Below are 25406 nucleotides of genomic sequence, written 5' to 3'. Positions count from 1 at the left end.
CCCTCCCCCGCCAGCAGATATCGATTCCAAATAGCTTCTCAACTGGGGGATGCGACCGTGTATCCACTTCCCTCTCTCGATGCTGGAGCCCCATCTGGCTTGAACCTGTACAGGCCTTGTGCATGCTCCCACAGTCTCTGAGTTCACGTGTGCATCAGTTCTGTTGTGTCTGGAAGACACTATTTTCCCTGGGACTCATCCATCACTTCTGGCTCTCATAATCTTTCTGCCTCCTCTCCCACATAAATCCTTGAGCCTCAAGGGGACAGGTTTGATGACACCAACTCGTTTAGGGCTGGGTGCTATAAAAGACAAACACTTAATGAATGGATCTGATGTTCAGCTTGTGGAAACTGTTGAGGTGGACCCCTGCAAAGGCAGGCAGAGCCCTAGGAAGAGAACATGTCCAGTAGAAAACCCAAACCACGGGTGTGGCCACACCTGTTCTTTGGTATTAGAAACCCAGGCAGGGGACAGACTCATGACTGTCCTGCACACTCAGGACAATAATGGGTAGAGACTTCTCGAAAGAAGAATTCCATGTGAGGGCCAGGCAAAACTGGAGGAAGGACTTGACACTACTGGTGACTGAGCGGAAGCTCAACCCATGATCTATGGGATACTGCACACCCACAGCTCGTATTTCCAGATTTAAACTGGTATCACAAACTACACCTCCCCATCAGAACTCTTGGTTCCCTAAGACTTCATTCAAAATGTGGTAGGGAATTTGAAAGCATACCACCAATAAAAAATATAACATTTATCTATTTTGTTATTCTTGCCTTTTGTTTTTTTAATTTAATTAATTTTTGTTTGTTTGCTAATTAATTTATTTATTTTGGCTTTCTTGTTTTGTTCTGTTTTTTTTCCAGACAGGGTTTCTCTGTGTAATCCTGCTTGTCCTGGAACTCGCTCTGTAAACCAGGCTGGCCTTGAACTCACAGAGATCTGCCTGCCTCTGCCTCTCTAGTGTCGGAATTACAGACATGTGCCATTAATGCCTGGCCTTTATTTTTAATCTTCACTCTTGCATAAATATCTCTTTCTTTGCTTTTATTCTTAAAATATAATAAGTTGTAACAAAAACTAACACGTCAAAGTTGGACAAGACAACAAACAGAAGGAGAAGGGCCCAAGAGAAGTTAGAGGAATCAGAGACCCACTTGTTCACGTACTTAGGAATCCCATATGAACACTAACCTAGAAGCCAGAGTATATATGAGAGGATCTGGTGCAGCCCTAAAACAAGGATTAAAGAGAGGGGATTAGGAAATTAAACACAAGGGAAGGAAGTATTGGGACATTGTCAAAGCCCATGATGTATGCACAAGAAAACATCTAAACCCAGCACTCTTCTAATGAATGTGTGCTAGTGGAAGAAAGCAAGAGCTGTCCTCTAAATCTGCCACTGACGTACTAATGCAGGAAGGGCTAACCCCAAACTGTCAACCATTAAGAGAAAAGATGCATTTATTACAATCTTCCAGAGTACCTCCTAAAACATCAGTTCTCAGCCTAAGGGGTCTTAGAAATGCCCCCCCCAACCATGAGTATATTTTTGTTGCTACTTCTTAAGTGTAATTTCACTACTGAGTGGTGTTTCAGTTCCTAAGAGCATTAGAAATATGTGTTTTCTGGTTGTCTCGACCCACAGGCTGAGAACCACTGTTCTAGAATGAGTACTAAGGAAACTACAAAGCTGAAAATTTTATGTGTGTTTTTCAATTTTGATGACTTCAGGAAGATGTAGAAAAATTATGACTGGGAAACTAAATACTTCTTATTATGACAAATACATAGGGCCACTGGAGGCAAATACAACTGACCACAGTGGCAAATAGTATTTATAAACAGTGACAACTTTCCAGAACCCACTAACAAAATCCTATAGATACTGTCATCTTCTACAAACTTCACTTGATTCATAGCTTTGTTTTTTAGATTTTATTATATTATCAAAGTACAAAGCTTGATGGGAGATGTCATTCTGTAAATATGTTTCTCTTATTGGATAACAAATAAAGCACTGTTGGCAAATAGGAAGGCATGATAGACAGGACTAGGAGACAAGGAGAATTCTGGGAGATGTAGTAAAGAGGAGTCAAGATGTAAGGACTTGAGGGGAAAAGTCCATGTGGAAACACTTAGATGAATAGAATTGGGTTAATGTTTAAGACAGAGCTAATCAATAAAAAACAAACAAACAAATAAAACACTAGTAACAGGCCAACAGCTTTATATCTAATACAGCATCTCTGTGTATTATTTGGGGCTGACCCAGCTCTGGGACCAGGCTGTTGAGAAACTGCTCATAACACAAAGTTCATTTGGGAGGAATGAAACACGGATTTTTAAAATCCAGACTCTTGGAAAACCATGTCAGGGTGTGCATATACACATGGGGGGGGGTAGGGGAAGAGACAGGCTTTTCTTGGACATTCATGACCTAGAATATAGAAAGTCAAAAAGAATTTGTGTGACTCTAATGTTGACTAAGTAGTGTCTTCAGCCACAGGAGGACACCATTGCTTGAAGAACAAAATTTGGCATTATGAATATTAGAAAAGTGTTTTTCCTGTATTTGCAGTGTGTCCTCTTCCTCATCATTTCTATTTTGTTCAATTACATGGTGATTATAGATGTTAAAACATTATGTGGACACTGCATATATCCAACAAGTACTTAGTAAATTCACTGAATTCAAAATGATTTAGAACTGAAAGTATTGGACCAAGTTAAGAATTAGTTTGACTTATGAAATTTCCATTCCTTATTCTTGCACCATTACACAGGTAGGAAATATAACACACACACACACACACACACACACACACACACACACACACACACACACACGCACAAAGTGGCAAGGCAAGAAGAGCTCTCACACTTATGGCCTGTTGAGCATGTGAGCAAGATATGACCTCTAGTACAGGGTGCTCTCATTGTTTAAGTAAGCAAGTCTAGGTTAACACAGCAGTAAAACAGCATTTTCTATTAGTATTGGAATATTTAAAATAAGCAAATATTTCCAAAGCTAGAAAAGATCATGAAAGTTAGATGTAAACATATAGTGATTAAAGGTATTTAAATCAATACTTCATGTTTGAAAAATAATGGTGGGATCAACATCCGTTTAGCTGATTATATTGTATCTTGAAGGATTGTCTTACAAAAATGTACTACTATATGGCAGCATTTTAAAAACGGTTTGCTGTAGAAGTGTATCAAAGAGTAACCACAGCAACACTCTGTTTTAATGTCATCAGTAGTATGATGTCAAACAGACCAATGTCTCTCCTAAAGAACAAATAATTTTATAACCTTTTAAAAAATGTCAGTACCCACAGCATTGCCAGTAGCATTGGCTGCCTTTCATTTAAGCTTCACAGTTTGTTTAACCCAAGAGAGTACATTGCATTGATTTTCTCAACCTTTGTTCTCTTACTTATTAAATGGAAATAAAACAAAACAAAACAAAACCCTTTCACACATGTGGTATGGACTGCATGTCAGCCATTGCTGCTTGACAAATTTCCAGCATTTCAACCTTGCAAATCACATTTCTCCAGCACCTTTTTATTTCATTTTTAATGATTCTATATTAGTGCCATTCCCTTTGGGAAATTTTAATCAGGCTTTGGAAAAGGATGAAAATGTGTACAATGGTAGCCTTTCTAAACAAAATAATCTTTGGGGGAAAAATCCCTGCCACTCTGGAACCAGGGATTCCATTGTGCCCTCCTAATTACACCGAGAACAGGGAAGTTAGAGATTTACTAGACACACCTGATCCCAAGGATGAAATGCCTACACTTCGGATTCAGAGCTGAGGCCATTAAGGGCAGGAGTTCAGTTAATAAATACAGAGAAATCAGAATGGCACAATACAATGGGAAAAGAGTAAGAAATCAGGACCTTCCTTTGTGGGAGCATTATGAGGGGAAGAGACACATATAGTAAGACTAAGAAACAGTGGTATAGTGTCTGCTCCCAGAAGTTCTTTTCCTGAGGTCAGGCATTTGGATAAGGGTCTCCATTCCCTGGAGAACTTGAGGAAAGTTCCTGCTTGCTAAAAAGAGAAACAGTCTTATCTCTGGCAAGAACTTGTGGCTCTCCCATTAATATATGACTGACTGGGGCCTATTGTTAAGGTCAAGACTAGCTTCCTAAATCAGTGATTTCAAGCCACACCCCAGATCACACGTCCCTTGTTTTCCTGTTTAATCTTCTGTGCAACTGTAGAGTATAAAAGGTATAGTCTTTTTCAAATAAACGAATGGCAGCCATCCTGATTCACCTTCAAATCCTGTTGTGTGTCTTGTCCATTGTCTACCTCCCCTTGTCCTCACCCCACACATCCTCGTAGGTACCTGAACCTACCTGATGAATCAGGTCTCCAGCATACATGTGTCTTGGCTTTTTATTTTTCTTCTGAGGTATGTGTGGTGATGTAATATCTAAAATGGAACCAGTAGCTTTTAAAGAGTTCTGCACTTTGGTGCAGAACCAAATAACAGTCACAGATTCTATGATGAAGGCACATTTGCTCACTTTTTGAACTGTTCAAGAGGAGGGGATGATATTCCAGGATTTTCTGCTGATCTTCTAACTGCTTATTGAGTAAACACATTTAATTAGGATGTTACTTTCTATCCTACACTCATAAACTTTCTATGTTTATTGTGTTATCACCGTTTGACTTGGATAATATGTGTTGTACACAAGCTAACCAAAGATGATTTGTTGTTATTGTTGTTGTTGTTTGATCAGGTAAATTATGCAGTAAGTGTCTTGTAGTTTTTCTAGGTTTATTTCTTAGTGGCTGTAGCCAGGATTTCCAGGGGGTCTTTCCTGATAGAATCTAATCCATATAAACCTAGAACGAGTCCACAGCCTCTCCTTTCCTGTGGAAAGAAAAGCATAACCTCTTTCCCAAAGCAACATATCTTTTGACTTCCATTTTGAAGTTGTCATTTTTTAATCACACAGGTTGGTTTAATCCAGCAATTTCCATAATCCAATGTGTTTTAGCAACTGTTGTTCCTTCACCAGCAATCAGAAAATTTAAAGACAACACAAAGTCATACAGGATCCAGATTCCTTGTGTATTTTCCTTCTTTTCATGGCTTTTTTTCCTTTATATTACTTTATTCTTTGTTTAAAGACTATTATTTTTACTATTTTTTTTTCTATGACTGTCTATACCGTTTCTCTTTTCTCTCACAAGTCTATGTACATTTTTAAACCCATTTAGTGGGGGTTTTTTCCATCTGGATATGTCTTTACTGAACATCTATATTGTTCTTTGATCACATGAGATGAATCTTAAAGTTATGTTAGTCCCCAGCAGGGCTCAGCTTGGTGCTTTGTATTGCTGTATGACATTGTTGGCTGGGTCCTTCTTTCTTCTCAGAGCTCTTTCTCTGGCTCTCCCACCTGTCTCTCCTGCCTAGCTAATGGCCATTTATCTTTTTGTTAAACCAATCAGAAGTTGCCTTGCCAAAGACACATCTTCACAGTGTACAAAAAGATTATTTCACAACACTTGTTGGAGGAAGTGTGTCACTGTGGAGGTGGGCTTTGAGGTCTCACATATGTTCAATACATACCCAGTGAGACAAACTATTTCCTCTTGCCTTTAAGCCAAGATGTGGGACACTTGGCTACTTCTCCAGCACCATCTTTGCTTTCACACTACCATGTTTCACCACTGCGGTAATGGACTTGTAGTGACCAGGGCAACTTAGTCCACACCTGCCATGGCATGCTCAATAGAGTCCAACCAGAAAGTAGGCAACATCTGACTCCAGGAGAGACTGCAAATTGTGACCATCCAGCACCACCCAGGAATAGACCATCCAAGAGGAAAATACCTAACATTTTAATCATTGTAGATAAGCATCACCAGATGTCCCTTAGCCCAGAACACACCATCCCCTTTCACCAAGACCCCCCTACACAAATGACAGCCAATCAGGGGTCCTGAACCTTTGAAATCCCTCACCCCAACATCTTCTATGATAAAAGCCTCACCCCAACCAAGCTTGAGGCTCTCTGATCATACCAATGTGTTGGACAGACAGAGAGTCCAAGTTGGAACTTGAATTAAAGCCCTTTCCTTTTCCATACAGGGTTTGGTCTCCTTGTTGGATTTTGGGGGATTCTGTGACCTGGGCAGAACAGACTAAACCTCTGAAAATGGAAACTACCCCAATTAAATGTTTTTCCTTATAAGAGCTGTTGTGGCCATGGTGTTTCTTCATAGCAGTAGAAACCCTAACTAAGACAGTCTCAGAAAAACACATGTTATATGTTTTCTGTCATCTGTGCTTTTATATAGACTCCTAAAATCTGTACAGATGTATGATATGAAATCTTGCCAGGAGAACTAGAGAACTAATAGAATGGGAAAGGCAAAAAGGGGGGAAGGGAGGCGAGGGGCTTGGGGAAGAATATGTTCAACAGGGAATATATACATATAGGAAGATGTTTTAAAATACAGAAGATGTATTGGCTCCTGTATCTAACTTGGTGATAAGCAGCAATGGAAATATAAAGTACAGCACCTTGATTGTGACTTCCAAGTGAGATTCATAGGATTTCCCACTAAGTTAGACATTGACTTCTCCAATGACCAATTTACGTTTTACCAAACACTTTTATTAGGAATGCAGATAGATTTATATCAAGAGACTTGGATGCTGAAGTTATTTATAGAGATAATCACATGATTTTTGTTTCCAATAAAATAGAATTTAAGGAACATTACAAATTGAGTAATGCTACTAATTATTACATCCTATAATGTAGCAGATAGAGACAAAATATTGGTGAAGAATGCCAGAGAACAGTCTTGAAATAGAAAACATTTGTCTATATGATGAGGAAGCAAAGGAAATTCTAGACAAGATAAAAAGGAAACCAGTGTTTATATTGTTGTGAAATTGTAGAATTTCCAAGAGAAAGTATAAATGGCAATCTGATTATTCATCATGTCATTGTAAATTAAGACAGAATGAAATGCCATTTCATAATCTCAATGTGACAAAGTTAAAAGTATGACAATGACTAAGTATTTTGTACAAATTACAGCTTCTAGGCACTGTTGAGGCCCCAATTATTCAAATGTAATTTAGAAAATAATTTATTAGTTTCTGACAAATCAATATCCTTTGCTACAACAATGCTTATAAATTGAAATTCTAGATAACCCATATATGCATATACACCAGTAGACCTACCCAAGAATCAAAGAAACTTTGCAATAGGAAAACAGAAAAGTTTCCCAATATCTATCATGAAGAGAATTTGGTGCTTATTGATGTGATTTTACATATCTAGATTCAACATTTAGCAATGGAAAAGACTAAATATGGGTGTGTCATAAATAGACCACTTCATGCATACGCTCTTAAACCAGGCTCAGGAAAGGCAGTGAGTCAAAGAATACATACATACAGTATGTCTTGTTTATATAAGACTGAAAAGTGACAAAGTTTTATAATGTATAATCTTGGAATAGAAATCTATATTCAAGATAGGGCAGGGAAATTAACATAATGAGACTTCCCTTTGGAGAACTGTGATGGAAGGAACATGCTCTAATAAGGGAAACAGATGATTTCAACTAGTTTAGTATTTCTTAAGCAAATTGGTTCAAAAAGATTGCTTATATAATGAAAAGTTTTAAAGATTTTATGACATTATTCCCAAACATATTTTATAAGTCACAGTCAAATAATAAATTTGTACAGTTTTTGAGGATTGTTAATTGATGGATATTCAATGTGATTACCACAGTGTGCCCATTTACAACACACTTGAATGTCTGAACATTTAGTTAGCCACGTATATTTGATGAACAGCTACTTAATCATTTGGATAAGCTCCAACTAGCATCTAAAACTCCTGCCATCCATCTGGATCTTCTCCTGAAGCATTGTATTCCTTGGGTCAGGGCTGTACTAGGTTTGCAACATCATGGTGTTTGGCTCCAAGAGGGAAACCAGTTCCAGCAAACAGGGATTTCTTCCCACTAGCTTGTGTCAGTCTGCCTTCTAGCTTTGCAGAGTGGAGTCTCTTCCTCTTTAAAGTAGGAAATCCCCACGAATGTGTAGTTTCAGACACTTTTCAACACAAGTGTTTCCATGCCCATCAAGTAATCCATTTTGATCAAACTTTATTTTATTCGTACCAAAGCAGATTACATTAGAATCTTCTCTGCTATTCTTATGGCTAAACAGAAGCAACTCAGCTGAATATGATATAAGTTTTTTAAAAGTGAAATTCAAAATAGACTGAGAAAACCTTAAATGTTTCTTGCTCTTAGTGTCACTGTGTCTAATATTACAATGTAAAAATATTTTCTTACATTAAAAAAATTGTGAATGACACATAAGCAAGTCTTGTTCTAAAACACAGACAAAACTGTTTTTGGTCATGTAACAATTTCTAAGCATCTATTTATTTAAAACCATGGCTGCCACTTTCAAGTGGAGGCTCCTCCCAGTATTGACTCCTCTCCCTGTTGACTCCTCCTACTTTGCAATCACCAACTTGAGTTTGCCCTTTGCATGATCTGGTAATCATGTTTAAAGGAATTTCTTGGCTAGATAAAAGCAAATACCTGAAAATCTACATGATCCAGGATGCATGATTCCACAATTGTCTGTATCCTTTTAAATCACCAGTCTTAAGCCTTATAACTTGGTCCACATCTACCTTCAGACACATTACCTCCTTTAAAATAGAAGTCAATGGGTGCAAATGTAAATAGCTTTCACTAGGTGAAAATGTGAAATACAATATGAAATTCCCAACTCCATTAGGAAGCAGCACTCCATGAAGGCTGTTTCCTCTTCCAGTAGACTAGCTATCCAGTGTTGTGATAGCTGGCCTCAGGGTACAATCCACCTCAGTTTTGCCTGAGGCTCTGCCTAAGTTTTCACCCATGTTATTTCACCCGACCAGAGAAAAGGGCACAAACACAGCCAAGACTCTGAAACCTGCATTGTGTTGTCTTGTTTGTGACACCCTTCAGAAGGGAGAAACACAGACCCTGAGCTTTCTGCACCAGAACTCTTAATTACTTTAAAATTTAATCCGAATTGAATTTAAGGAGTCACCTTGCATAAGACTAACAGAAAGGAAGCACATTTTAAAACATCTGTTACTTTTTTCCACACATTTTTTCCCACTCTTTTGTATCTTGATTTTGGCATGCTTCATCTCATAGACGTCACGGTAAATTACTTTGCCTTACGAAGGAAGTTTTCTTAAAGAACTTTTTTCTTGATTGGTCACGTGATCCCAGTAGGATCACATAGCACTTGGGAAGAAATATACAGGCCAATAAGCCAGCACTGGAGGCCAGGATTGAAAGAATTTCCACGGCCACCATGGTTTTGCCTTTGGAGCTCAGGTAAGTGGGTATGAAAGAAATCCACACACTACAGAAGACCAGCATGCTGAATGTGATTGTTTTTGCCTCATTGAAGCTGTCTGGTAGCCTCCTTGCCAGAAAAGCAATAAGCAAGCTCAGAACTGCCAGAAAGCCCAAGTACCCCAGGACACAGTAAAAGGCCAGGGTGGAACCCTCGTTACACCACAGGATGATCTGCCCAAACTCTGACTGCACATCAATGTCAGGGAAAGGAGGGTATGTCCCCAGCCAGACTGCACAGATACACACTTGGATGAAGGAACCACTGCAGACTATAGCATGGGAAAGTCGAGTCACCATCCACATTTGTAACTTGCTCCCTGGTTTGATGGCTTTGAACGCCACAACCACAGTGAAGGTTTTTGCTAAGATAGCAGAGACTGCAACGGAAAATACAACTCCAAAAATCATTTGTCTCAAGACACAGGTGACTCTTCTGGGTTGGCCAATGAATATCAATGAGCAAGAGAAACAGAGCATTAGAGAAACAAGCAGAATGTAACTGAGGTTTCTGTTATTTGCTCTGACTACTGGGGTGTCCCGATAGCAGATAAATAATCCCAAAATCAGGGCTGAGAAGGCAGATAAACTAATGGTCAGAGAGACCAAAACAGCCCCCAGAGTATCTTCATGGGACAAAAATGTCATAATTTTAGGGAGACACTGAAATTGCTCCTCATTAGGATACTGATCTTCGGGGCACTTGATGCACTGGTCCACATCTGAAAGGGAAGCAGATTGATTTATTACACTCCACCAGTCACTTCCCAAATGTATGTATGGGAAGTGTACCTTGAGCAGAACCATTGCTGAACTCTGAAGGGAAGGTATTGTGGAGTAATCTTTTCTCTACACTGTGAAGATGTGTCTTTGCCAAGGCCCCTTCTTACTTGGTTTAATAAGAAGCTAAATGTCCATTTGATAGGCAGGATGTATAGGCGGGCCAGCCGGACACAGAGGATGCTGGGAAGAGGGAAGGCTGAGTCACCAGCCAGAAGGAGAGGAAATCAGCATGGGGAGTGAAGAATAAATGTAACTGGGACACAAAGAAAGAACATAGATTTAAAGACATGGGTTAATTTAATTTTTAAGAACTAGTTAGGAACAAGCCTAAGCTATTTGCTGATCTTTGATAAGAAGTCTCCATGTGGTTATTTGGGAACTGGCAGGCTACAGGAATGTTCCTGGTTACATTCACTGAACCATAATATTGAAGAAAATAGATGAATAAGTTAATTTTTCTTTCGTGAGAGAAAAATACACATACAGGTGAATCCATAAAATATACAGAAAGTGGGTGGAATTATATGAAAAGAGTCAGAAACCTGGAAGTTATGTTGAGGGAAATCAGACAATATGAAAACTATATTTTGTTATATATATAAAAGGAAGAGAAAACACATTTTGAAACTTTTTTTCCTTTCTTTTTTTTTAACCTTTTCTTAATTAAAAAAAAAAATCTTTCTTTTTATTGCTTGAGAAAGCACACACTGAGCTTTGATCAAATCCACCACCCATTTCTTCTCCCTCCAATTCCTTCTCTACCCCGTCCCACCACTTTTCTCTCCCAACTTCACTTGCTCTATAAAAAACAAACAAACAAAGGAAAACAAAAAACAAAAACCCACTGAGTTCTCTTAGTGCTGCTAGCATGCCCAAGGGTATAGGGCCATCTTCCAGAACATGGGCAGCCTATCAGGGACCACGTACCTGAAGAGCACCGACTCTTTCTTTCCAGCAGCCATCAAATGCCAATAGCTCCTCAGGTAGGGGTGGGAGGTCATGAGCTCCACCCCATCCATGGTGGGATTTTGTCTGGCTTGATCAGATACATGTCTCTGAAGGTTCGTGTGCTCAAGGGCCCTGTCATGTCTGCCAAGGGTTGCTTCACCACAGATATCCCCACCTCTCGTTCTTACGACCTTTCTGCCTTGTCTTCTACTGTGGCCTCTGGGGCTCTTATCCCCGGGGGCTCTTGGACGTGACTATGGAAGGCCAAAAAAATTAAAACTCCTTGTTTTCCGGCATCTATGTTTAGGAACTGTAGTGTTTTCTTTTGTCTCTTTGACTTTGATTTTTGCCAAAGGATGTTTAGAAATGATACTGAGGGCGATACATTTTAGAGGTGAATATTTTTTACTTATGAAAAAAAAAAAAACAATGCTTGTTTGAGTGAGTTCTTTAAAATTTTTCATTGAATTTTCGTTAGAAATTTATTAAAGTAAAATTTTTTGCACTTAATTGTTAATGTATATTTACATCATTTGAGTTTTCCACAATTTTACTGGAAAATTTAGTAATTTTCTTCTCATAGTATCTTTTTGAAAAAAGATACAAGTAGAGGTAAATCTGAATATTGAAAACAAATGCAGTGACATGGGAAGTCTTATTCACTAAGCTTAGGCATCATTCACTCTGAAGGATGCTTGCATGGGACCCTTCTTTACTTAGAAAAATAATTACAGCAAGGCACAATATCACACACCTGTAATTCCAGCATTCAGGAAACAGAAACAGGAGGGTCGTACCCCAATCTGGTCTACATAGCATATGCCATGTCAGACAGAGCTTCACAGTGAGGCCTTGTCTCAAAAAGGAAGAAAAGAAAACAGTTGTATATTCAACTATGAATTTATAGGTCACAAAAAAATCTTAAAATACCAGTAAAGAATAGATCATCCTATACTGTTAACTTGTCTTCCAAAAAGTGGTTCAATCCAGTTCTTTTCAGTGGTATACACAGGGCTAATGATTTTCTATGATTATTATCTAAAGGTAATGTGCTTGGATATCTGCTATGCACACTTTCCTTTTTATTTTGAGGACTATATCCTTTAACATAAGCAGCTAGATACCGGTGGTTTGAAGAAAAAGGGTACATAGAAAGAAAATTGGTTGGACTACTTCCAGAGCAATGTTCTAAGGGGCCTGTCAGGAAGGATTAGCAGTCCCTGAATAGATGATGGGCCATAGAATCTATTTTAAAGATGTATGGTGACCTGGTTGAATTTAGTTCAAGTAATGAAACATGGTGATAACTGCATGATCTGTGGATGCAGCTGTGTAAAGAGTACATGCCTGGCATCTTTAGGTTCAAAACCCAGCACATAAATGTGCTAAATGCTTGTTGATGATAGGCATGTTTTCCTCAAAACTGTTTAGTACCACAGGATCATGTCACCCAATTAAATTCCTCATTTGTAATTTGCAAACTTCTTTTTAAAAATTAATGTTTTTAGACACAGTACAAAAATTACTGCTCCAGACTATGCAAAGCATAAGTGTTGAGGTACAAGGATAATGTTACACTTGGCAAATATTAGATTACAGAGGGAAAACAATGCAGTCATATAGACTTATAAATATCAAGCCTTATGCTGACCCGGGAATACTGAGAGAAATGTCCTAATATTACATACAACTACAGGAACTTAAAAATGATGATATTCTTAGAAATTATGAAGGTGAATATATTTTCTTGCCTTTTATCTATTAAAATCAAATTATTATGTGGCACAAAGTCTAATTGTTCTTAATAATAATGACCTGGAGTCAGAAATAGGCAGGGGGAATGCTGAAAGATCAGAGAAGCAGAGCAGCCAGCCAGTTCTTACCTCTACCGAATCCTCAGACTGAATGGGTGACCCTGTCTCTAGGAGTCCTCAAACTGAATGCATGAGCTCCTGTGTCCTCCCTCCTTATATTCCTCTCTGCCCAGCCATATCACTCCTGTGTCCACCCCTCTAATGCTGGGATTAAAGTTGTGTGTCTCCCAAGTACCGGGATTAAATGTGTGAGCCACCACTGCCTGGCCTCTATGGCTAACAAGTGAGGCTAGTTCTGCATTGTTAAGTCACAAACGAAACATCACCACAGTATCATTTTTCTAAGACAATGGTGGTATTTGGTGTTGATGAGAATACAGAGAATGGGCTTGTCTATCGTTCCAGCACCAGAGAAGCAGTCAGTCTGGCCGTCAGTGACTCTGCCACAAAGAGCAAAGAGCCTCATTTTAAACATTCTTCACATAGGGAAAGACTTCATTCAAAAGAGTAAAATGAGCATGGCAACAGGCCTGCTTAGAAATAGATGTTAGAGGAAGAAGTGAGGTCAGCTGGTAGCCAGTGAGATGGGAGGAGCATCCTCACACCAGCATCCTCTGAGGTCACTCAGTGCTTGGCTCTACAGTGGCCCCAAACTAGCTTACAGTACCAGGGAATACATTTACAACAAGAACTCCCAAAATAAAGTAATTTGAGAGAAGAGTATAAAATCGCAGAGCAAGTATTCATTTAGTCATTACATGAGTAGTTATGGAGGTTTTACTATTCACCATAGGAAGTGTCTCAAACAATGGTCAGAGGTCTCAGGGAAGAGCAGTGTGGCTGCCATCAGTGTCACTCTGCTACAGTATTTTTAGCAGTACCGAGTTGTGCCGAGTATCCATTTTGTCTCAGCTGTCTCTAGGTCGTATGATCACAATAATTGATGCAGTTTCTCTGAAGCTAGTTCCCTCACTAGTCAACTGTTGATTATCCTTAGTCATCTTTTTGTAAGCATGAAATAAGGTCTTGCTTTTATAATGCATTTCATGGTTTGGGGTAAACAGGGAGCACTAACTTCACCCATTACTACTGCATCAGTGAAAGCAGGAGTGGAAAGAAAAGAAACTGAACTCAATGCAAATTCACTGAAGACAAAGCTGGGCCAGATGCTATAGCACACCCCTGTTCTCATCTAGGAGGCTAAGGCAAGAGGCTCCCTCACTGGAGCCGGGGAGTGAGACCAATCGGGGCAGCATAGCAAGGCTCAATTTCAAACACACGCAACAGTAACAAAATGGCTGGGCCAAAATCAAGATGGGTTTTTGTTTGTTTGGTTGATTTGTTTTTCAAGAAAAGGTTTCTCTGTGTATTTCTGGCCACCCAGGCTGACCTTGAAGTCAGAGATCTGCCTGCCTCTGCCTCCCAAATGCTGGGATTAAAGGCTTTCGTCACCACTAACTGGAAAGAATTTTTTTTAAAGTATAGGGAGTTAGCTATATAAATATATATGATCTCCAGCCATTGTGTTACTCACCCCTGTGTCATTATGTATTATTTCCACGTTCAAACTCATTTCTAGAAATACCTGTTTCGTTTGCAATCTCTCCTTGTGGGCAAGGGAGGCAATTAAAACAACAAAACGGTTTTCCTTCAAGAGGTGTTTTTCTGAATCCGAGTATACAACTTGGACTGCAGATAGAGAAAGGAATCTGTATAGGAGACATGGGAGGAGGGGAACCAGTCAAGAGGCAAAATGCAGGATTAGCACCAGACAGTAGATTTCAGCAGGACTCTGTGTACTGTAATGATACGTGCTTTTAGAGAGTTTGATGCCCAAAGATCTCTCTCTCTTCCTCTCTCTCTCTCTTGATTTATTTTATTTCATTCGTGTATTATTTTTATTATACAAAACAATTCTTAAGTTTAAATATATTTTGATCATATCCTCTCCCCCAAATCAGTCCAGATCATCTCTTCCTCCCTACCTATCCAACCTTAAGCTCTTTCTCAAAAATAAATCAAAATCCCAAAACAACAACAAACCCTCCAAACTAAGAAAATAAAATATAACAGCATCCCCCCAAAAGAAAAACAAAACAAACCCCACCAAACTAACCAAATAAAAGCAAAAACAACAATAACACAAGTAGAAAAAATAAAAACCCTGTGGGTTCCCTTACTTGTTGGTCATCTACTCCTGAACACGAGACCTGCCCTGGAATGGTTGGTATACCCAGTGTCAGTTCATTAGAGAAACTGACTTTCCCTCTTCAAGACCATAACATTCCCCATTAGTATTCATCTCTTCTCTGTTCATAACATCACTGAGATGCTCAGGGTGAGCAGTTCCAACAATAAGGGAAATGAATGTGCATATAGGTTTTAAATTCAAATTCAGAAACACCTATTTTTAGAGACCATTTTTCCCCCAGGTCTTTCTTATTTCTCTTTCACCTCCACTCAAGCCTTGCCCTCTCTGTAAGCTCCATCTGGAAAAGTTCATCAGTTGTTTCTTCTTACCAGGTAGGCCAAGGGTCTGTTTGATTATTACAAGGAAATTTAAAGAACTAATCCAAAATGAATCAGTAATTCTTAACAATGAGTCTGCAGTCAGAAAGTTCTGGTGTTTGGCATCGGTAAGAACAAAGTGAGGTCCCTCTTAGCCTAATGACATTCAGTGGCTCCCATAAATCCTGTTCTCTGAGGAGCTCCACTCTGAGGAATGGCAATGGCACCAACTCCAAAGATACTCACTTCATTGTAGTATTCACCCCAAGTTATCAGTGTATCGTTTAGGGAAAAATGGTGAACTGTGCCAGATTCAAAGACGAACTCGCCAACCTTCACTTGAGCTTTTGTACCATTCTGCAGAGACTGGTAATTAAAGATGTCAAGCTTGGTTGTCAAGACTTGCTTATTTACAGGGTTCTCCTCATCAGTGTTTCTTCCAAGTTGGCCCTTTTTTAAGAATGGGTGCAGCTAAAAGTGAAAAATATCTTTCAAAATTCGAGCTATAAAGACATAGAAGTACAAATGAACCTGGCTACCCTCCTTTCCCTAGATATCTGTTCCAGCGGCTTTCATTTTTGTTCCCTATGCCAAACACTTACCAGAGGGCTAATACATGCCAGAAGAGGGCCTGCATGCTTTGTCTATATTAATAATTATGTGCTATTGACTAACGCTATCGCCACTTAACCAATTTGAAAACTGAACTTTCCTAAATCACACAGCTAGTCAGTGATGAAGCTAGAACGCTGGGCACCCAGTTATAATTTTTCAGGAAAAAAAAAATAGAGCCATTTGAAGGAGATGTCTTAAACTCTTTGCATAACAGCATTTCAAGACAAATTCATTTCTTTCACAAATTTAATTACTTACAATAAAACATTTAGTTTTTTAAAAGTAAAAGTTGCATTTAAGGAGGGAGGGTGAAAGCCGAGCACACGTGATACAAAAATGGAAGGCATAGCCTGGCGTTGGTGGCGCACGCCTTTAATTTCAGCACTGGGGAGGCAGAGGCAGGTGGATCTCTGTGAGTTCGAGGCCAGCCTGATCTACAGAGCAAGTTCCAGGACAGGCTCCAAAGACACAGAGAAACCCTGTCTCAAAAAAGAAAAAAAAAAGTAATTATGGGATGGCAAGTTGTAAGGATGCATGGGAGTAGAAGGAAACAGGAAGTGGGGGCAAGTTAATCAAAACTGAAGATACATGAAGAAGTCACATGGAAAGTTATAACTTTATAGGGTAATAGGAAAAAACATAATTTACAAAGATTTTCAACGGAATTATTACAGTTTATTTTTAAAAATCTTAATTGCAGATGTGGGAAATTCTCCTTTTAGTTAGGAAGCCCCCACAGGGCCCCCAAACTATGACCATTGCTCAGAACTGTATAGTAAGACCCTATTGCTGAAGACACCACACACCTGGCTTCAAGACACAGAAGCTAGGCTGGTAAGCTGAGAAATATGTTACTAGAAAATTTTGTTATCGAGCAAACATTTCTAAGCGTGACTGTAACAAATGAGTGTGACCACACCATAATTAAGAAATACAAGTCTGTGAGACTTCCACTGTTTATGTGGTTTCCCCTTGACTGACACATTATTTTGTGGCAAAACTATATTTACACATGGAACAAATTCTTCAACTGCCTCAAAAATAACAATCTAGGACCATTTTTGAAAGAAATAATACAATTAGACAGTGCCCATAAGATACTTAATTTTGCAATAAGGTGTTGGGAAATTTAAGTACTTGTCCCTTACAACTCTCTTCTCCCCACCCAGATGTAGAACTTCTGTGCAAACAAGGTTGTTTTCAAAACTTTCCTGTGCGCAGTGCAGGTGTGCCTTGACCCCAGATGTGGGTAGTATGTGACTTCCTCCTATGCTTAGCCCATCCCCTGGCTTGGGTATATAAGCCCATTACTCTCTGTAATAAACAGTGGCAGCAGCTTCTTTTTAACTTCTCGTGGTGGTCTGTTAAGTGTTTCAATCCTGACACCCTCCGCCAATCTTGGTCCCAGGCTGTGCAGGTACGGCAATAAGAATATATATAGGATTGAAAGGACAGGATGAAAAAAAGACAATTTCATGTTTATGATAATCAAAATAGGGAGGGGTAGGGCTGAGGATGGAGCTGAGGAGTAACACCTGGCCAGCAAACACAAGGGCCTGGGTTCAATACATAACACTGAGATACATGGATAGATGGTAGACAGACAGACAGACGATAAATGCACTTGAATGCAACTTTGGGAAGAGCAGAATTTAGGTCAAACACTATCACAAAAGGCAAGAAATCTCAAATAATGGCTGGGGGAAATTCATCAAGAGGATAAAGCAATTGTAAATATAATAAAGTATATAAACCAAATATTAACATATCTAAAAATCAGAACTAGGCTACAGCAAAATATCAGTGGTGGATGTCCATCTCTTCACTTTCAGAAATGAATCTTTTAGACTGAAAATTGAATTGAAATATTGAATTTGAAGCCCACAGTAGATTAAATGAACTTGACAAATATATACAGAATATTCTTTCCAAGAATCACAATATTCTTCCCATTTTAAAAGGTCCTTATTGCCCCTTGCCTAAGTCAGGCAACTATATGATAAGAAAATCACAGACTAGTATCTCAAATGACTATATATGCAGTAATCAACAAAATGCTTTGCAATATCTTATTAAAACAACACTATGACCAAATGCTTTGACTACAAAGATGGGCCAACACAAATAAATTACTGAATTTAATAAAGCTCAATAATAGAAAAAGTAAAAGAAAAAAATCACATGCTCCTCTCAACAGATGTAGAAAAACATCGGGAAAAAAATCAGGATACTTGCTTAATCAAAACTTTCAACATAGTCAGTAGAGAAGTTATTTGCCTGAATACATTAACTGCCATGTACAGTGAAGCCTATACTGTGTACCTAAAGAAAACAGGAACTTCTTCACAAATGCTGCTGGGGAAACTGGATGAATTCAACTAGACCTGTGTTGCACACACTACACAAAAATCAATTCCAAGGAGTTCAAACACCTTCACAAAGGCCTGAAACTAGTAAAACATGCAAAATGGGGGGGGCACTTCTGGAGATGAGCACGGGCTAAAGCTCTCTGAAAAGAACTCCAATCAATGAGGAACTACAGGAATTCATGTCTGCTGAGACCAGGAGAATTCTCTTGCCCAGGGATGTGCCCTAATTGGTTATCCAATATTAAGTGGCCAGCCCTAAAAACATACAGGCACAAGAAACGCTAGATGGACTCAGCAGGTTGTAGTTATAATATATGTTTGATTGTAATATATATGTGGAACAACAATGATTAAAGAAAAAAGGCTAGGATTTGAGAGGGAGTGGGGAATGGGCATAGGAAGAAAAGAGAGGGAGAGGAAAATTACATAATTATATTTCAATTAAAAATCAAATAAAATTTACAGACAAATTTAAAAAGAAAAGGCTAAAGATCGCTCCTTTAGGACAAATGCACACTGTTGAGCACATGAGCTGGTCTCTGATTCTTGTGCCTTCTCTTGGGCTCTTTCTTTCTGTTGGTTTGTCTTGTCCAACTCCAAAGTGATAGATTTGCTTTCATTTTATCTTATACATAATAGAGAAGGATGCACACTCTCTCCATTTCTGGTGAGCATCAGAGGGTCAGATAAGAGAAAGGCACCAGGCATCCAAGCCAGAAGGAAAGAAGTAAATGTCTGTTTTGACAAACGGCATGAATTTTGCATAGTTGTGTGGAGAAAGCCCTCTGCCAAGAATAAGTAAGAAATAATAAATGAATTCAGTGAAGTTGTAGGACAAAAACTCAACATAAAAAGTCATACACACTGGCCCTGGCCGTTCCAGAACAGGCAGTGGCTCTAGGAACTCAAGAAATTGAGACAAGTGGGAATAGGCTAAAAGCTCTGGGAACAAATGGTCAACCCCCTTCCCCAATGACAACAGCTAGGGATAGTGAAGGTGCCACGTAGAAGAGCCCTCACTCACCCTCCTCAACACACCTGAGCCAAAAAGTCAAGTGGGGAGGGGAAAATACAATCAAAATATAGTTAAAATGTAAAGGAAGCCATATATAATGAGAGCCATAGGCAGTGGATGGCTACAAGCCAACAGGATCTTCTGCCTCTGCAGGGTAACTGTGCATATGAGCTGGTGGCAGTTTTGATAGCATACACAAGGCATGGCAAGCCAAAGCCAGACCAAGGGAGCTGAGCATTAAGTTCCACCCCTAGCTGAGAAGTCATTGGCAATTGTCAGCTGCTGGAAGGGAGGGTCAGTGTTCTCTAAGAGAGTAGTAGCGTCTGGGTTGTTGACCATGTTCCAGCACAAAGGCATATCCAAAATTATTGGGACAACACAAATTGGTCTCCATGGGCTTTAAGAGGGGGCATGTGAATTGGGGGGGGGAGTAGAGGAAGGGAGAGTTGGGAGAAGTAGGGAATGAATATAATCAAAACACACTGTACAGAATTCTCAAAGACACACACACACACACACACACACACACACACACAACTATATAGTAGTTTGAATGAGCAATGCCACCCTGATGGGTTCAGGTATTTGAATACTTGATCCCTGATGATAGTGTTATTTTGGAAGGTTAGGGAATTTTTAAGAGCTGAGGGCCTCTATCATTTATTACAGAAGTAGCAATTAATATTCTAGTTGTCGATCCACCAGAATTAACTTCCAATGGAGGACCCTTGTCTTGCAAGTTCTATAAGAAATATAGACTCCAGAATATGCATTGCTTCTGCCTGTAATTTTAAATGTGCTAACTGCATTCTTTTTTGTTTTGTTTTGTTGTTTTGGATTTTTTTTTTTTTTTTTTTTTTTTTTTTTTTTTTTTTTTTTTTTTTTGGAGACAGCGTTTCTCTGTATTGCTTTGGAGCCTATCCTGGAACTAGCTCTTGTAGACCAGACTAGCCTCTAACTCACAGAGATCCTCCTGCCTCTGCCTCCCAAGTTCTGGGACTAAAGGCATGTGCCACCAATGCCCAGCTTCTAACTGCATTCTTTCCCTAACCTGTGTGAGTGTGTGTGTGTGTGTGTGTGTGTGTGTGTGTGTGTGTGTGTGTGTATCTCATAAATACATTCCTGATCTACTAGGCACGTATGTCTGTGGGAAGTCAAAAGGATGACTTTTCATTTGAATAATCTTGATATATAGAATATATACTGGGTGCCTTGAATTCTAGAAAGCCCCAGAGAAAGGAAATTCTTCTCACTTGGGGGTCAGTAGGAACAAAGCCACAGTTTGGCCCAGAGACTGAAAATACCAGGCTCTGGATATAGCCCCTTCCTCTATTTATCCTTTTCAGATATACCTGGGCACTTTCACAGCCACACCCCCTCTGAGACATAAAAGATAACAGTCACCCACTTTATCAGTCTTTATCTGTCTTCTTGGACCTGAGAAATGAATGCCTGTTATCCTTGCTATTGCCAGAGAATTGCTAATTGCATCAGTATGGGTATGTAAATTGGAAATCTTGTGGACCTAGGGAGACACAACTTTTCTGAAGAATGAAGAGCCATGAGAAGAATGCATGTATGAGCTGATTTTTCACCCTCAGCCAGCTCTCTGTTCTTGCTGTAAGTGTCCTATCTGAACCCTGAGGGGGCACTGGGGCTGGTACTCAGAGGCCCCTGGTATTTGGGACATGGAGCATTGCTGGAGAAGTATGTCACTGGGGTGGGCTTTAGAGATAGCAGTTGGCTATCTCTGATTTCTGCATGTGTTTGAAGATGTGATCTCTCTACTTCTTATTCCAGCCACCTGCTGCTATACCTCCCCACCATTAAGGACTCTACCTCTGGAACCTAAGCCAACTTCTTTTTCCATTTGTCTCTTTCAGTCATGATGTTTTATCACAGCAGTGGAAAACCCATATAACAACAAATGTGGCCTATAATATGGAGAAAAGAGAACCCTTATACACTACTGATGGGAATCTAAATTAGTCCAAACATTAGAGAAACCAGTAAGAAGGAAGAAAAGAAAAGAACAAAACAAAATGGGTCTACCATAAGATCCAGGTACATTACTTCTTGATGTTTAACTTTAAGGACTTTTAAGTCAGTGTATAAGGGTACTTGGCATTAGGGTTTATTGCAACAATAATGAATTTACAGACTCATCTTAGGTGTATGTAGTGGTTTGAAGAAGCATCCACCGTGGATTCGGGTATTTCCACACCTGTCCCCCAGGTTTCAGAGTTGCATCCTTGCTGGAGGAGGGGATGAGCTTTGAGAGCGTATACCGAATTTTCAGCTTATTCTCTCTGCATTGTTTTGTGGCTGAAACATGGTCTCTCAAGCTTCCTGTTCCTGTCACCACACCGAATGCCTGCTCCCATGTCTCCTCGTCATTACAGACTCTTGTCTCTGGAATGTCAGCCCCAAACTAAACCCTTTATCCTATAAGTTTATTTGGTCATGATGTTTTATCACGGCAACAGAAAAGTACTTAATATATGTGCCTATCAATTAACAAATAGCTAATGAAAATTTGGCATATGCACAATGGAATTTTGCTATTGTTGCTGTTTTGGTTTTTCAAGACAGGGTTTCTCTGTGTAATAGCTCTGGCTGTCCTGGAACTCTGTAAACCAGGCTGGCTTGAACTCACAGAGATCTGCCTGTCTCTGCCTCCTGAGTGCTGGGATTAAAGACAGGTACCACCACACTTGGCTCATACAATGGAATTTTATCCTGCTACAAAGATACCATTTATAGAAAAATTGTTGCAATTGTAAAATTATCATATTAAGCAAAGTCAGACTCAGAAAAGTCACGTATTGTGGATTTTTCTCTCATTTGTGGATTTTAGGGTTTTTATAGATGCATAAAATTACAGACACACACACACACACACACACACACACACACTGAAGACATAGAGGTAGAACTGTCTAGAGGAACAAAGATGACTAACAGGAGTGGTATATTAGTTACTGATTTGTTGCTAATGTTGTGATAAAACACCATGACCAAAAGCAACTTACAGAAGGAAGAATTTATTTGTGCTTATGGTTCCTGAAGGACTAGCGTCCTTCATGATGAGGAGCATGGCAACAGGCAGATGTGATGGCACAGGAAGTTGAATGCTCATCCCTTGACCACAAGAAGAGAAGGTAAACTGAAAGTTAAGATGAAGATAGATATGTATGTATCAAAACTCTCCTGCAGCAATGTACTTCGTCCAGCAAGACTTCATTATCTAACTCTCCCCAAACAAATACTATTTCAGGGGAACCTGTTGTTCAAATCCTGAGCCTATGTGAGATATTTCTCATTCAAACCACCATAAGTTGGAGGGCATAGAAAGGAGAGTAAAGGGAATAAGGGGAAACATAATCAAAGTATAGTATATACTTGAATGTAATTATCCTTATGAGATCCAATACTGTGCATAATAACTATATACCAATAAAAACAAAAGTTCTAATTATTTCACTAATTAGGGACATTTTTAACCAAGTAGGTAAAATATGTCCATGGTTACACCTGTAAGATGTTGATAAAAGAGATTAAAGAGTAAGGTAAGTACATCAAAAATTAGAATGGTTAACATTGTTTAAATGACACCATTACACAAAACACTTTACAGATTAGGGCAACCTATATCAAAATTTATATGATATCTTTCTCATAGATTATGTCCTAAAATTCCCATGGGGGATATCCACAGAAAAGCCAAATGCCTCAGGCAAAGTTGATGGAGAGGGACAAAGTTAGAAGCATTGCTTCCTATTCCCAACAATTTTATGAATCTATAGCAATACAAACATGGCAAAACACACACACACACACACACACACACACACACACACACACACACACACACACCTCAGAGGAACTGAACAAAAAGTCCAGAAACAAACATAAACGCACAAGACACCAAGAACACACAAGCGGAAAATTTAGTCTCTTCCATGAATGCTGCTGTACAACAGGGAGGGTGTCTATGCGTAAATAACCACAGCTGGATCTTTTGTCTTATTCCATACACCTGGAATATAAAACTCCTGGTGTAAAACAGAGGGGGGTGTCCCTCAATGTCCTTAGTCTTGATGGTGATGTTTTCAAACGCAGCATCAAAAGCAGTCAATGAAAGCTGTACACCAACATAAAAAGCTCTGCGCAGCAACAAAAAATGACCAATAGAGTAACAGGGCAATGGAATGAAGGAAAATACTTGCAAACAAGATGCCTAATAGCCTCCAAAATCCAGAGGTAATTAATGAAATTATTTATCCAAAAAGTTAAAATAGGGGAAAGTATAAAGTATCTGATAGATATTTCAAGATAGATATTCAAGAAAGGCATAAATGAGGTAATGGAGTGTACGGAAAGATACTTAGCATCACTGATCTCCAGGAAAGGCAAATGCAGCTCACTATGAGATGTCCCACTTGGTATGTGTTAGGAGCCAGATGTCAAAATTCAAAACAGGCAAAAGATCTGTGATCTGAAGGGACTATCGACCCTTTGTCCAATGAATAAACTCCCTGTTGGTCAAGAAACCCTAATTAAATTCAGAGAAAGGCATTATGTATGGAAGTGTAGGTACAAAATTATCAAACATCAAGCAAGAAGGGACTCTTGCCCATTGTTGGAAATGCAAATAGGTGTGGGAGAAGCTAAGCAGATACGGGGGGGGGGGGGACACGTGGCAAGTGACGATGTGACGTGAATTAGTGTCACTCCACTTAATCCAGCTTCATTTCGAAGAAGCTGTTTGTGTTTTAGTTTGGTTTGGGGTTTGATTTTTAAGATGAGATCTACCAATGTAGTCCAGGCCGGCTCCAAACTCAAGGATCCTCCCATCTCAGCCATCCAAGTGCTGGACTACAGGCATGGGCCATAAACACCCAGCCTTATAGAAGCCATGTGCTCTTTCTAGGATCTGTTTACCAAAGCAAAACAGGTTATTTGGATCACATGTACTTTAAATTCCTTAATATGGGCCATGTTTACATGTGTAAAAATCTCTTGAGTTTAATATTATAACTTCTTCACAGAACAATAAAAGCATTAAGGAGAAAGATATGTGACAATGTGGTGGCCTTTGTGGCCAGCACTCTGGAGCCAGAGGCAGGAAGAACTCTGTGAGTTTGAGGCAAGCTTGGTCTACTAAGCAAGTTCCTAGACAGACAGGGCTACACAAAGAAACTCTGTCTTGAAACAAAATAAGCAAGCAAGCAAACAAACAAAAACCCAAAAAATTTTTGGTTGGAAGGCTTTTGATGACTGCTTCTATTCCATTGCGGGTTATAGGTCTATTTAAGTCACATGACCCCAACTGGATGGCATTCCCCTACATATGGAATTGGGGTGGGGGGATGGGAGGGGAGGGTGGTTAGAGTGCAAGTGAGAGGGCAGAGAGGGTAAAAGGGAGGGAAGGAGGGAGGGAGGGCTGGGGGGAGGGAGGGAGAGGGAACTGGGATCAACATGTAAAATAATAAATTAAATTAAAAAGAATGCTTTGATTCCAAAATTTAAGTTGAAGGACAGTTACTGGGGAAAAGGATTTCTATTTTTGTTTCCACAGAAAATGAAAAGATGTGGATTCCTTCCAGACTAATGTGGTTTGATCACGCCAGACTGCCTGAAACAGAGTACAAGCTGATCCTACATTCCAAACAGCTGGACAAAACAGCCCTACAGACTACAGCCAGGATATCTGAATCTTCTTCGAATCCTTCAAGACAGCGCCCCTTACCGGCAGGAAGTAGTTTGGAAAGAACGACGCCCCAATTCCCAAATATTGTGTATAAATGTTTGTTTTCATTTAATTGGACTTTGTTATATAAAATTAAATAAAAAAAATAAATTTCAAAAAAAAAAAACCCCAAAATTATATGTGACAATTAAAG

At 39.3% G+C, this 25406-nt stretch overlaps 1 protein-coding gene across 1 annotated transcript in view; it reads right to left on the bottom strand.

Annotated features, from left to right (window-relative positions):
• Positions 1 to 7311: 7311 nt before the first annotated feature.
• LOC127213010 (vomeronasal type-2 receptor 26) overlaps positions 7312 to 25406 on the bottom strand; it is a 33206-nt gene continuing 15111 nt past the window's right edge. Inside the window, exons 4-6 of the mRNA XM_051173240.1 lie at positions 15748 to 15972; positions 14579 to 14702; positions 7312 to 10170 (exon numbers count right to left, since the gene is read on the bottom strand). Coding sequence (XP_051029197.1) covers positions 9245 to 10170; positions 14579 to 14702; positions 15748 to 15972 — 1275 coding nt within the window. The 3' untranslated portion in view covers positions 7312 to 9244. The remainder of the gene's footprint in view (positions 10171 to 14578; positions 14703 to 15747; positions 15973 to 25406) is intronic.

The sequence above is a fragment of the Phodopus roborovskii genome, unplaced genomic scaffold, assembly GCF_943737965.1.
Source record: "Phodopus roborovskii unplaced genomic scaffold, PHOROB, whole genome shotgun sequence".
Lineage (NCBI taxonomy): Eukaryota > Metazoa > Chordata > Mammalia > Rodentia > Cricetidae > Phodopus > Phodopus roborovskii.
Note: the sequence above shows the minus strand (reverse complement) of the source record. Positions and strands in the feature narration are given on the sequence as shown.